Source organism: Schistocerca nitens, chromosome 9 (assembly GCF_023898315.1).
Source record: "Schistocerca nitens isolate TAMUIC-IGC-003100 chromosome 9, iqSchNite1.1, whole genome shotgun sequence".
In the NCBI taxonomy this organism is placed as follows: Eukaryota; Metazoa; Arthropoda; class Insecta; order Orthoptera; family Acrididae; genus Schistocerca; species Schistocerca nitens.
This window is the reverse complement of record NC_064622.1, coordinates 483,829,227-483,844,316: the sequence shown is the minus strand read 5'-3', so window position 1 is coordinate 483,844,316 and position 15,090 is coordinate 483,829,227. Positions and strand designations below refer to the sequence as shown.

Below are 15,090 nucleotides of genomic sequence, written 5' to 3'. Positions count from 1 at the left end.
TACTTTGCGAAAATAAAAAGTTAAATTTTTCAGTCGAGGGAAGACTTGAACCAAGGAACTCTTTTTTTTACGTCAAGGAATCAAGGAATTAGGGATGGGAAGGGGAAATCTTTTGAGGGAATTATTATTTATTTTTTTATTGTTATTTACTGTTTTTAATACATTCTTAATGTGGTTTTACTTTATACCACAACAAAAATAAATGTATCTAGCACCGCATCGTGCTCTGAGAAAAAGAAAACAATATCTCGGCACGTTCCTACAGCGAGGTAAAGTATATTGCTTCATACAGGGTGCAGAAGTGTGTGTCGCTACTCTCCTTACGCTTCATCATCCAGGTACGTCTTCACGTATATCATGTTGTTGCACCGAGAATCGAACTTAGTCTTGTCAGCTCACTCAATGGGTATCTTCTCCTACCTGTGGATGATCCAGCTGCGTGGAGGGTCGCGTAGGGCACTCCCTAAGTAATTAGAAAAATACTGTCTGTATTTTGGGTTCCGTACGATCTTGCAATGACGTTCTTGTAGCTAGTTCCAAAAGTCTCGTACATCTTTAGGTCCTTCGTGAAATAAGTAGTGTACCGCATGCGCACGGATCCACGTGACAGCGTTGGTCTTGGTGCACGGGAAATACTGTTGATCCGGAAATAGTAGAAACCGAGGTGTAATGTGTTGCGGAGTCACTCGTAGAAAATACGACAACATTTGTCGCACCAAGCGCCATACGTCTTCTGCTGCGCCACATGTGAGACGGTGTTTGTCCGTGTCTGGTATCCCGCAGTCAACGCAGAGAGACGATTCCGCCATGTTTATCTTGTGGAGGCGTGATCGGGTGATCTGTTTACCATTGACTGTAATGTACCATATGGATCGGACGGCTGTGTCCAGTGTAACCGCGTGAATCGTCTTCCACACCACCTTCCAATTAACCTGAGGGCTTTTGGTCTCCACGATGTTCGGTGGGCGCCTCTGCTGTAGGACATGATATATATCCCGCGCCGACGCCTGTTTAGTCGGTGGTACTGCGATACGGACATAGCTGTGTTCAATGTAAAAGTTCCCGAAGTAGTAGAAGGGTGGGGGTATGTCTTGCGTCGTCAGTGGGGGCATAAGGGAGGGCGGAGCTAAGGACTCCAACAGCAAACTTGTCAAACTTTCCGGGTAGGTGCGCCACAGCTTGAAGTGTGAGCTGACATACAGGGCCACAGCTCTGTCGTGGACATGGACTAGACCAAGACCTCCCCTCACTGGGGGAAGGGTCAGTGACTCATAACTGACTTTGAAGAGCATGCCTGTACTGACGTAGGCTCCGAATGCCGCTAATAGACGTCGAGCCATCAGTAACGGTATTGGAAGAACACGTGGTATGTGTGGAAGGCGCGATGCGAGGTAAACATTGACGAAGTGTGTCCTTTGAAGCATGTCGAGGGTCCGCAGACGAAGGTTGAAGATCTGGACCCGAATTTGTTGTAATAAGCGGCGGTAGTTAAGAGCCGCAGTGCGCCGTATGTTGTCGTGAAACTCTATTCCGAGACATTTGATAGTGCCACGAAGCTGTAGGGGTTCGACACACGCTGGGGTCAACCCGTCTCCTATGGCCATGGCGACCGATTTGGCGACGTTGAGACAGCTGCCGGAAGCCACACCGTACGTGGTAATCCATTCTAGTGCTCTGTTGACATCGCCGCGATTGCGGAACACGAGAACCAGGTCGTCTGCATATGCTGTACAGCGAAATGTGACGTCACGTAGGGTAAGACCGGTGAGGCGTTGACGGAGGCCACAGTGGAGCGGTTCCAGTGCCAGAGCATATAGTAACGTCGACAAGGGGCAGCCTTGACGCACGGAGCGGAAAATCGGGAGGGACTGCGAGAGACGCCCATTAACGAGCACTTTGGAAGTCGCCCCTCGGAGGAGACGCATCACGACGTCTGTGAATTGCTGTGGGTACTGCATGTGCTGGAGAACGGACGTTAGGTACGCGTGGTCCACTCGATCAAAAGCTTGGCTAAAATCTAGTGATGCCAGCGCTCCCGGGATGCTGCGTGCCCTGGCTAGGGCTATTAAGTCACGGTATCTACACAGTGCTGTGTGGATGTTGTTGATACCCCCTAGGGAAGTCTGATCTGGCGAGATGACGTAAGGTAGGGTCGGTCGTAGACGGTTTGCTAATAGTCTGGTGAATATCTTCATGTCGCAGTTGACGAGTGTTAGCGGGCGGCAATCTTGTATTCGAGCCCCACCTTTAGGTTTGTGAACCGGTATAATTATTCCTTCTACGAAGGTCGCAGGGAGCGGCACCGCGGGGGACATAAGATCCCGACAGATGTCTGTTAACTTGGGAGCCAGTAAATACTGGAAAGTTCTATAAAACTCCACAGGGAGCCCGTCGGGGCCAGGAGACTTATTCGCCGCTCCTTTACCGATGGCGTCGATAACTTTGTCTTCCGTAATGTCGTTCAATAATTCAGTTTGTAAATCCTGTGGGACAATGCCGTAAACCAGTTGTAAGACTGCTGTCACCGTCGTCGGGTAGGAACATTGAGCAGAATAAAGTCGTTCGTAATGGTCGAAGAAGGCTGCAGCAATATCGCGTTGTGTGGTGTGATGATGGCCGTCCTCAGTGGTGATGGCATGTATCAGCGCCCGCCTTCGCAGTGTATGTTCTCGGATGACGTGGTGCATGGTGGGTCGTTCCGTTGCGAGTCTGTCTTGTGTTCGCGCTCGGACGATCGTCCCTTCGAGGTGTCGGCGCATATGGGCTACGATCTGTGCTTTCGCACGCTGAACTGTCAACTGTCGTTCCGGTGTGGGTGGCAAGGAGGCGCATTCGCGAAGGACGGTGAAATAAAAATCAAGCGTCTGCCGCCTCCAAGCAGCAGTCTCACGACCATACGTAATAAAGGTTCGCCGTAGGGCCTGCTTGGCGCAGGTTAACCACCAACTAATCGACGTAGGATACGTTGGAAGGCGGCGGACGCACAAACTCCACGTGTCTTCGATGGCGCGTCGACAATCCGGAGAAGCGAGATGAGCAATGTTTAATTCCCAGGGATGTCGGCCGCGCCACACCCGTTGGCGACGAAGGATGACGGAACATATATAGGCCTCGTGATCAGAAAAGGCTACTGGCCACACCTCCGCATCACTCACTGTTGCCGCGAGAGAACGGGAGACGTAAATCCTATCGATGCGACTAGACGAGTGACTCGTGAAATGGGTGTATCCTCGGACATGTTCCCATGTATCTACAGCTGGAGATCGCCGATGAGTGTCCCAAGTTCGGGGCACGGTGAATGGCGTGGCAGCTGATCTTTAGGTGCTTGGGTGCAATTGAAATCGCCCACTAATATCAAGTCATCGTGCCTGTCCTGAAAAAGCGGTGCTATTCCTTCTGCGTAGAAGAGCGATCGGTCACGACGGCGATTCGTTCCGGAAGGGGCGTACACATTGATAAACCGGACGCCTTGCACCGTTACGGCCATTCCTCTAGCGTCGGGGAGATAACGGACCTCGTCCGCCTCGAGGCCCTCTGAGGAGAATTGCGACTCCACTGTTAGTTGGCGAGGCGTGGGACACATGAGCCGTATAACCATACATACCCGGGAAATCGGCGACGAAGACTTCTTGGAGAAAGACAATGTCAACGTCTGCTGCATTGAGCATGTCTTGGAGCAGCGACAACTTCGTACGTGTCCGAATGGTGTTAATGTTGATGGTCGTTAAGCGATAGGTCTGTAGATCGTCTCCTGTGGTGGGGGCCGCCGTCAGTGTCGCCGTAAAAGATGGGGCCTGTGATCTGCTGGCCGCGTCCGCGCCGTCACCTGTTGCTACTCGGGAGGGGCCGAGGTGTGGGAGGAGAGACCCCTCTCCTCATCCATCACAGCGGCAGTAGAATCGTCTTCAATGTCATCCGCCCAAGGTCCGTAAGTTAACGGTGGCTGCGGCAGAACACTTGAGGGCTGAGTGACTAAGGGTTAATCCGCAGTTGTTTCCGGTTGTGTAGCAACGGCGGGCGCTGTGCTGGCCATCCGTTTTTCCGAGAGAGCGGAATCGGGTTTGTCAAAATCAGACAAAGTGACAGGTGAGGGCGATCTCGTGTCATCCATTTTCCTCGTCGTTTCGTCGGCCGTCCGGTCGTCAACTGGAGAAGACGTCCGCTGGAGGCAATCGTCTGAGGGTGTGGGACGTCGCTTTTTATGTTTTCTCGGTGACCTTTGTTTGCGGACGTGGGTTTCTGTGTCCGAAAGTGTTTGTGGTTCCCGTATAGCATCCCCCTCAGGTAGAAAGGCAGAGGTCGGTACAATCCTAGCGTCGAGTTCCATTCTATCGTCCGAATCTTCATGTGGAGTTGGTGGGCGGCGGTCTTCAACCTCTGCAGACACCGTAATGGTGTTCGTCAATCCAGGACCGGCGACAGGTGCGCATTCTAACGCTTCCTGTCTTCCGGGGGGGTTGTCGTCTGTCATGACGGTCGATCGTGTCACCTCTGCGTAATTGAGGGGGAGGGCTGTGAGCCTAGGAGGTGGTGTCGTGTCATGAAATGGAACTTGTGTAACCCGACGTTGAATACACGCCGAGCGCACATGACCCTCCTGGCCGCAACCAGAACAAGTACGAGGTTGTCCGTCGTACATTACTATTGCTCGACAGCCACCTATGACTATGTAGGACGGCACGTGTTTCTTTAATTCAATTTTCACTTGTCGGACGCCGTTGAGGACCTGGTACGTCTCGAAGGTGTTCCATTTTTCGGCCACGTGGCTAATTACCGTCCCATAAGGGCGGAAAGCTGAGGTAACGACGTCCGGTGGTACTTCGAAAGGGAGTTCGAAGACTCTTAGTGTGCGTAATCCTAGTCCAGCATGGTCAACAGTAACCTCTCCGATGTGACCATCGGAGTGTTTGAACTTGAGAGTGTTCGCGCATCTGTTCACAACTGCGTGACATAACTCGTCACCGACCATCTTGACGTAAACGACGCTACTTGTGATGAATAGGTGGATACCGATGATGTGCTGTGTTGGTATTTGAACTTCGTCACGGATGAATCGTTCGACTTCAAAGGCTCGTGGTCGTGCGTAGTCCGGCTGGAAGCTGATCTCGATGGTAGCTTTCCTGTACGAATGAGCCATGGCGACTCAGAGTTCACGGACGCGAGTATTAGCTGCGGCGAGGAAGTAAACAAACTGCGCGCGCTCGCGACTCTGCGGACGGGACGGAAATAAGACGTCCTCGCCGCTCACTGGCCGAAAGCAGACTGCCCCCTAGACCACGGGTTACTGTAAATCTCATATTACAGACCGCCATATCATACAACCCAATAGCCACAAGGAACAACACTATTTTGATTATCATCAGTTAATCACACCGTAACATTTTGCATACCTAAATAAGTCTTAAATTCTTCATTATATAGGGTGATCAAAAAGTCAGTATAAATTTGAAAAATGAATAAATCACGGAATAATGTCGATAGAGAGGTACAAATTGACACACTTGCTTGAAATGACATGGGGTTTTATTAGAACCATAAAAAATACAAAGTTCAAAAAATTAGCATAACAAAGTAAGACAAAGCAAAGATTATGTTCTTTACAGGAAACGCTCAATAGCTGTAGTCGAGGAATAATGTTGTGAACAGCACTGTAAAGCATGTCCGGAGTTACGGTGAGGCATTGGCGTCGGATGTTGTCTTTCAGCATCCCTAGAAATGTCAGTCGATCACGATACACTTGTGATTTCAGGTAACGCCAAAGCCAATAATCGCACGGACTGAGGTCTGCGGCTAGGCGCTCAGTCCGTAGCCGCGCGACTGCTACTGTCGCAGGTTCGAATCCTGCCTCGGGCATGGATGTGTGTGTTGTCCTTAGGTTAGTTAGGTTTAAGTAGTTCTAAGTTCTAGGGGACTGATGACCACAGATGTTAAGTCCCATAGTGCTCAGAGCCATTTGAATAATTTTTTTTGAGGTCTGGGGACCTGGGAGGTCAAGCATGACGAAAGTGGCGGCTGAGCACACGATCGTCACCAAACGACGCACGCAAGAGATCTTTCACGCGTCTAGCAATATGCGATGGTTCTAATAAAACCCCATGTCATTTCAAGCATGTATGTCAATTTTTACTTCTCTATCTACATTATTCATGGTTTATCAAGTTTTCAAATTTATACTGACTTTTTGATCACCCGGTATATTGTTAATTGAAATATAGATCTAAAATGCACTTTTTTGGTTAACTCTCACAAAACACCCGCTGGTAGGGTCCACATAACCGGTTCAGCCTATGGTTCTACTGATCTCGTACGTGACCTTGGCACCTGCGCCATCGCTATCCAGGTAAATCGGTGGCAGCTGAACATGCATTTGAGAATCGGCATTCAGCGGCCAGTCACTCATAACGCAGTTAACGATTTCTGAGGTAGCGTCTGAAAGAAATGCTTTGACTAGTCACCAGTCTTCTGACTTCTTTGAAGCGGCCCACCATGCCCCCCTCTCCTGTGTCGAACTCTCCACCTCAGAGCAGAGCGCTGCGAGCACGAGCTGTTTCCGTGTGGAGTTCAGTCGGCTGCGGTGCACCAGAGACAGCTTGGATACGCTCGTCGTAGCTTGACGGAAGTAGCTGAAGATAACCGACACTACCTCGCCAAACATTACATCCACATACGCAGCTCGCATAGCCACGTGGATAACGCTCGCATGTAAATGGGCCACAGAGTTTCAGTGTATACAAGCTCAGCGCTCTGCTGTAAACATCACACTGTATTGTGACGTAACTAACTTCCATGTTCTCTTCACTGCACGGACTGAGACTGGCACTCAGCGAGTGCTCGCCCACTCAGAGCGAGTGATGGCGCAGCGCGTGGGCAGCGAGTGATGGTAACGAGTGCCGCTCACTCGGCTTCGCTCCATGGAAGCATTGCCCTGTTTCAGAGCAGCACTTACACCCTACGCCCTCAATTACTTATTGTATTTATTCCAGTGTTGCCCCTAATTTTTTTTACACCACCTTTTATCTCCATGGCATTTATTCTTCGATGTCTCTCACACGTCCTATCGTTCCAGCCTTTTTTTCTTGTCAGTGTTTCCCATATGTCCCTGGCTTTGCTGATTCACTGGAGGCCATCATCATTCCTCTTCCTATCAACCCACGTCATTTCCCACATCCCTCTGCAACCTAACACCTCAAATTCTTCGATTAACTTCTTTCTGGTTTAATAGTGGTCCATAATCCACTAGCACTGCAGTACTGTGCTCCACAGGCACTTTACAATAACTGCAGAGCTCTAAATACGTAGTCACTAAAGGTGGCCTTCTGCACCCGGGCACAGCATATAATGCAGACATCTATAAATTGAAGCAGGCAGGTCCAAAACATTCCCATAACACTGGGCGCTGTGACCTCGAGAGATTTTGTTTTGTTACAACCGAGTATAGCCAGTATCCTTTAATCAGGGAATACTTTAAGTTTGAGAATCACCGTAGACTTTCTAGGAGACTGTAACCTCCAAATGTCATTTAGTGTTCTCAAGGAGGGCTTGCGTTCCACACCATGCACTGTCAGAAAGTAGCCGAAACATAATGACCAGCTGGTTTTACCGTGTCGGTGCACGTTTGGAACGCAATACTGCAACGATCCTCGGTGACATGGGTTCAGAAAGTCCTTGCCACCTTTCTAGTGGTACATGGTACCCACACAGTTCCCTTAAATTACGGGCTGGTTGTTCGTGGGCATAGACCAAGTGCATGATAGCATTCCAGAAGTGTTACAGGGTCAGATGCAGAAAGTCTGGTGCTCAAGACGAAAAAAAAAAAATGTATCACTACAATATTCCTCAAAGCACTATGGAACGATGTTATTCAATTGGATTTTCCTATCTCCGTCGAGGATGCCATGATCCATAAGGAGATGACGTTTTCTTGCAACTGTTTCTTCTCGACCTTCTTATTTATTTCATTTAGTTATTTAGGACTCATTACTTTTAAAAGAGCAGAGGCAAACACTTTGTTTCACTGAAAAATCAAGCGAGATGTCGTAGAATATAAACTCAGTGAACTTTATGTTAAGTTCACAACAACAGGGCCATGTAGTAAACGCAGAGCGCAGTAGGTCGTCAGGTGTGTAGGCTGACACGGAACAGTCAGTCGGTCAATCGGCCGATGAATTGCTGAGAGTCTAGGCACCTCTAAACTTAACTAAACCCAACATAGCTGAGAGAGGCCTATATGTCGAAGCCGGTGAACGTGCTATAGAAAAATAAAGTTGGAGAGGCTCTGCCGTAATCGAAGCGAAGGATACGTGACAAGTGAATGAACGGTGGATGACTCAACAGACACCGTTCACTAGGAAAACCCAGACTAACTAAACGCGATGACACTACAGCGTGACAGGGAGGACACTTAGCATTGCTCTGAGTGTGTGTGTTCGTCACCGGCGGCATAAGTAACAGCTTCTGCTCGCCATGCTACAAATCCGCACTGGTAAGTTTCCTTAGCCATCGTTTTACATTTATTGTCTGTGCACCGCCTTCAACGATCATGTTGTCTGTAGGATATTAGACAGTAACTTCCCCTTTCCTTTACGCTGTTTCAACAACTGTCCTAAGATATAAGACAAAACAGGGCAGACTTAAACGGTACTATGATAGCATAAAACATGCTATAAAGCATGGTATCTAGTAGCTCATAAGGATATTAATTCGATGTAATGCGTACCTCGTCTCTGCAACATGCCACGCTACTATGATGATGGCGTTCGCCATGCAATCGACCGGTACGGCGTCCGCTGTTAAGTTGAGACACGCCAGCATAACCTTCATCACGCCTTTTCCACCAGCTATGAAGAAGCCGATTGGTCCATTCATATTCGCTGCCCAGCCTTCTAGCGGCTCCTTCCAGACTGGTCCCACTGTCGGAAAGAAAGTTATTCAAAACAGCTTTTTCTTCAAGTAGTCTTCTGTACTATGAAATTTATCTACTAAAGACTTGAGAAGGGCAAATGGTTCCAGGTTATGTGGTGACTTTCGTCTCTTTCACTTGAGGAAGAGACGGACAATCGTGTACGAAACGTAAGAGATCACAGTCAACATTCGAAGCTCGTAAGGGACTTGAGGACGGCAACCCTCTTCCAATTCCTGTGAGTAACAAACAGGAAAAGGAAGACAGGCGCCATTTGAGCAGTGAGACAGGTGAGTGTGAGGGAAATAAAAAAAAGGTTACTTTCTTGACGGAGAATAAGAAGGTCACTTTATAGTTAATAGCGATTTACGTTTATCGAATACTAGCTGAGGTAAACCTGGCATTCCCCTGGGTATTCGTGTTGCCAATATTCTTTTAGAAACGGAAAAAGTGATCTGTATTTGTAGTGAAGCGCCGAAAAAAAATCATTTACTTTTGTCCGTGAAAACCCCTTTGAGATTATGAAACATTCGAACAAACAAATAAGCATAATGGATAAATGTACGAGTCAAGCGTCCAAAATAAGAAACATGATTTCGGACAGTTTCTGTACGCTGGAGCAGCTGCATTGCGTGTCTATTATGCGTTTTGTAAACGTCTCTATGGAAACGCCTCTCCATACCTCTGTATACAGGTATAGTTTTCGTCTACAGCCGCTTGCACCTCGCAATTGAAAGATTGCAAAATGGCTGCCAGGTGTCAGGTATTGAGTCAGTTGACTCGACTGTAGGAGTGTCTCAGCAGTAAAGAATGAATGTATTCACACTTCATGCATGATGCGGGATTTTTCCACTCATTTAATTATTTATGACATCACATCAATTTTTGTGTCCCATAATGATATAATTTTGTAGGTGCATTCATCGGCATGTGTGGATACTGTCAGCGAAATATGTTGCGAATGGAGTTAATGGAAAAGACGTAATAATTTTTAGCATCATGCACGATGTGGCAGTTTCTCGTGCATCTCAGTGTTTATGACGTCATATCGCCTTCACTATGATGGGTAGGTGGTTCTTACACGCACAGCGATTGTTGCTTGTTGGTAGGCAGTATGTGTAGTAAGTGTGGCTGAATTCAGTCCACTGGTTTAGGAGCAAATGTGGAATATCCACTTATACATCCATATACACAAAGACACACACACATTTTTATAACATGTATATTAGAAGTAGTACAATAAGAGGTCTTCTGTTGTACGTTGCCCTTAAATTCGTATTGAACTTTGCTATGTTACTGAATTCAGTTGCGGTCGCAGGTTCGAATCCTGCCTCGGGCATGGATGTTTGTGATGTCCTTAGGTTAGTTAGGTTTAACTAGTTCTAAGTTCTAGGGGACTAATAACCTCAGCAGTTGAGTCCCATAGTGCTCAGAGCCATTTGAACCATTTTTTGAATTCAGTTGGAGTCACTAGTGCGAGTTGGGAACATGCAGGGAATGACGTCATAATCCACGACAGCGACAATGCCCACCACTCTTACCATCATACGAATCTGCGGAAAAATTTAATATTTGGGTCAATATTTGTAAAACTCTAATTCCTCTCTCTCAAACCCCACCCTACTGGGAGAGAGGAAAAGTTTTAGTTCTAACGAATCAAAATTTACGAAGTACATAAGTATATTTTATTTATCCGTAACCATTTTTCGCCCAAAAACAAGAACATGGATTTTCTTGAATGACAGCGCCAACTACTAAGAATCTAAACAAATGTTTAAGACAGAATCTACGTACTTTTTTATGTAGAATCTGATTCTGGGGTTCCCATTTAAAATTTTAAAGTTGCCTCCCGCCCCACCCCCAGGGGGCTGGGGCGGCGGGCTAATTTTGGCACCAGCAGATGTCCCCTTGAAAATAATCAACTTTGAATTCTACACATTTTTTCGTGTGAAGCTTATTTTTCGAGTTATTCTCGTTTGTCACCTTAAAATTTACACCCTGTATAATGGTGTTGTCCTTTCGATCTGAGAATTGTTTTTGACAGTTCACAGAACGAGCTGTCATCAGTTGATGGCTTGGTAAGTATTTCATTAATGTTTCCCCCTTTTAAGCAGAGATTTAGATGAGTGGAATATCATGTAGCATCTCCTGCGCTATAAAAATGTAAGCTATGATACTAGTTGACAGTTATTGCTATTCTGTAGAAGTGATTGCGCCTAGTCAAACAAATGACAAAGTAAATGACGAAACAAAATTTTGGTAAGGAAGTAGTTATTTTGACGAGATTTTATATCATTGCGATGTAAAACTAAAACTACATATTTTCGTACTACACACTGAGAACTTCTTCTTTGTTTACACACAACGTGAGCTAAGATGTTGCTGTAAAAAGACAGAGAAGAATCAAAGACTATCATGATGGTGCAGCAAACAGAGACGAAAAGTCGATATCTCACAAATAGTATCTTTGCCACTGAAATAAAATTGTTTATCATTTATCAAGTAGGGTGTACATTCAGGTTACATATCGATATATGCAAGTAAGATCTCATTGCATCAATGAACCGAACTTTACAGAAAAATAAAATGGTATTACTTCCAAAATTTCTCACATTTTGGGTACAAAACACGCATGGCACTGCTGTCATAACCAATTGTTCTATAAAACTAAAGTAAAATACATATAGATTGTGGGTTACCACTACTGATAAATACTTCAAGGTTAAACAAAAATCGTTAGTGACTAACACCAGATGTTGTATTACAATCTGAAAGCACAGTAGGCTTTCTAATTAAGTATTTTTACATCGCGATTGTCTGCATGTCTTTTTAAACTCCTTGCAGCTTGGTTATGGACACTTCGGAAACAAATTATAGATTGAAGAGCCAAAAAAAAGCCGGTTCACCTGTCTAACATCTTGTAGGGCCCCCGCGAGCACGTAGAAGTGCCGCAACACGACGTGTCATGGACTCGACTAATTTCTGAAGTAGTGCTGCAGGGAATTGACACCATGAGTCCTGCAGAGATGTCCATAAATCCATAAGAGTACGAGGGGGTGGGGCTCTCTTGAACAGCATGTTGCAAGGCATACCAGGTACGCTCACCAATGGCCAGCGGAAGCTTTTAAACTCAGAAGAGTGTCCTGGAGCCTATCTGTAGCAATTATCAACGTGTGGGTTGACGTATTGTACTGCAGGAATTGCCCAGATCCGTCGGAATGCTCAATGGACATGAATGGATACAGGTGGACAGGATACTAAAATACGTGTCACCTGTCACAGTCGTATCTAGATATGTCAGGGGTCCCATATCACTCCATCTGCATACACCCAACAGCATTACAGGGCCTCCATCAACTTGAATAGTATCCTGCTGACTTGTAGGGTCCATGGATTCAGGAGGCCGTCTCCATACCCGTACACGTCCATGTGCTCGATACGATTTGGAGCGAGGCTCGTCCAACCAGGCAACATTTTTCCAGTCACCGACAGTCCAGTGTCGGTGGTGACGGGCCCAGACGAGGCGTGAAGCTCTGTGTCGTGCAGTCATCAACGGTACACGAGTGGGTCGTCGGGTCCGAAAGCCCATATCGCCATTTCGTTGAATCCTTCGCATGCTGACACTTGTGATGTCCCAGCATTGAAATCTGCAGCAATTTTATGGAAGGGTTGCACTTCTGTTACGGTGAACGATCCTCTTCAGTCGTCGTTGGTCCCGCTCTTGCAGGATCTGCTTCTGGCCGTAGTGATGTCGGAGATTTGATGTTTCACTGGAGTCCTGATATTCACGGTACTCTCGTGCAATGGTCGTACGGGAAAATCCCCACTTCATCGCTAACTCGGAGATGCTGTGCCCCATCGCTCGATCGCCGACTATAACACCACGTTCAAACTCACTTAAATATTGATAACCTATCATTGTACCAGCAGTAATCGATCTAACAATTGCGCCACAAACTTATTATATAGGCGTTGCCGACCGCAGCACCATATTCTGATTGTATTTGAATACGCATGCTTATAACTGTTTCTTTGGCTGAGTGGGCGAGCACTCGCTGAGTGCCAGTCTCAGTCCGTGCAGTGAAGAGAACATGGAAGTTAGTTACGTCACAATACAGTGTGATGTTTACAGCAGAGCGCTGAGCTTGTATGCACTGAAACTCTGTGGCCCATTTACATGCGAGCGTTATCCACGTGGCTATGCGAGCTGCGTATGTGGATGTAATGTTTGGCGAGGTAGTGTCGGTTATCTTCAGCTACTTCCGTCAAGCTACGACGAGCGTATCCAAGCTGTCTCTGGTGCACCGCAGCCGACTGAACTCCACACGGAAACAGCTCGTGCTCGCAGCGCTCTGCTCTGAGGTGGAGAGTTCGACACAGGAGAGGGGGGCATGGTGGGCCGCTTCAAAGAAGTCAGAAGACTGGTGACTAGACAAAGCGTAGGTTAGTTGACAATCAAGGTTCGATCTTAATACCACATATTGCATTCACCAAATTACATAATAACTGGTTCTGCAACATTTCAGAATACTCATTACCACTACTGCTCATGTAACTTACAAGCCGAAGTGCACTAGTGGACAAGAATTCTGAAAGTAAACCTACTATTCCCATGTCTAAATTACTCGGTATTTCATGTGATACCAAAGTCAGTCAGACATTATAAAGCTCCAAAGCTAGGTATTAATTTCATCTTGCGGTTCAAACAATGTCGCCTTCTGCTGCTTCACAATGGAAACATGAGCGGAAAAGTGTATTTCTTTTACTCCCTCTGCAACACATCACAATGTTGTTGCCCCGCAATTTACTATGGTGCATAAATCAGAGAGATGATGTCAGTTACTGGGGATATCGACAATTGGGGGACAGTGCATTCCTATCACTTCCCCTGTAATAGATCATTATTATGTTGTTTTCTTAAAGTAAACATACAGAGAACAGGAAATTTTGTATGCAGCATAAATCGGGACATTTAGTCAAGATTTGTGTCGTTTGATAGTGGACACTGCATTGCCTTTCATTGAACTGCATTCTGCACAGCTGTTTGAACTTCTGAATTCAACCCACATTCCCAGTGATCATAGATGGCTAACCCAGTATGAAAAGACTGTTTTACATACTTTTCTCTGCCCATTACGCATTCAGACTTCGTCTCTGCGGCACATAATTTTGCTCGTACACCGCTAATTACGGCAATAGCTTCACCATTCATTTCGCCGTTCGCAATCCAACCCCATACTTATGCAGCGGCGGAAAATTGTATATTATTTAAGGAAAACCTGAAGTATCAGACTTTGTAGATCTTGTGTCTGGGCTGGCCGCTGTGGTCCAGCTGTTCTAGTCGCTTCAGTACGGAACCGCGCGACCGCTAAGGTCGCAGCTTCGAATCCTGCCTCGGGCATGGACTGATGACCTCAGATGTTAAGTCCCATAGTGCTCAGAGCCATTTGAACCATTTTTTTGTGTCTGGTATCCAGGTAAACATTAGGATTTTTGACATGATAAACAATCGCTTTCTTTGAAACAAATGTTATACGTTTTTCTAGAAACGTGTTTAGTTGTATATTTATAATGAAAGTCCATAAGAAAATGTTAGCTACTAGAGGAGGATTCCGATTCTTGGGAAAACGTGATTCATGTTGCAGAGGAAACGAAAGAAATTCTGTTTTCCCCAGTATCTGGCATCATAACTCTGAAATCCTGTCAAAATTTCCAGGAAAAACTCATATTACATGGGGAATGAGAGGAATACAGTATTTAAAAAATAGTTGACACCCTCTCTCTATATTATAAAGTGCAATAAATGTCTATGCAACTAAGCCATAAAACAAGATGGGGCAAGAAATAGCTCATAGACCAGAGTTCCAGGGCACAAAATAACATAGCACAGGAAAGAAAATGCAGCACTAATCTTCCTGCAGCAGATGTTGAAGTGACCACCAGTCATCTACTTGCAGTTGTGGGCCTGATCAGCAAGTTGTTGAAGGCGGAACTGCTGGAATTGCTGCTGTTTCACATCTGCTGCAGTTCTCGAAGACTGCGAGGCTTGTTGCGGTACACTGTAGACCTGAGGGCTCCCCACACAGAGTAACCACACACTGATAGATCCGGTGACCTGGGTGGCCAGCTAAGGCAGCGAAGAGACTGACCTCTGCTAACAACTCTGTCAGCCGTGAAGATTGCGTAAGGGT

The 15,090-nt window shown here is 46.4% G+C and overlaps 1 protein-coding gene across 1 annotated transcript in view; it reads right to left on the bottom strand.

Annotated features, from left to right (window-relative positions):
• The window catches only part of LOC126203166 (fatty acyl-CoA reductase 1-like), a 206,687-nt gene that overhangs the window by 41,523 nt on the left and 150,074 nt on the right, over positions 1–15,090 (bottom strand). The window contains exon 6 of the mRNA XM_049937407.1: positions 8,717–8,909. Coding sequence (XP_049793364.1) covers positions 8,717–8,909 — 193 coding nt within the window. The remainder of the gene's footprint in view (positions 1–8,716; positions 8,910–15,090) is intronic.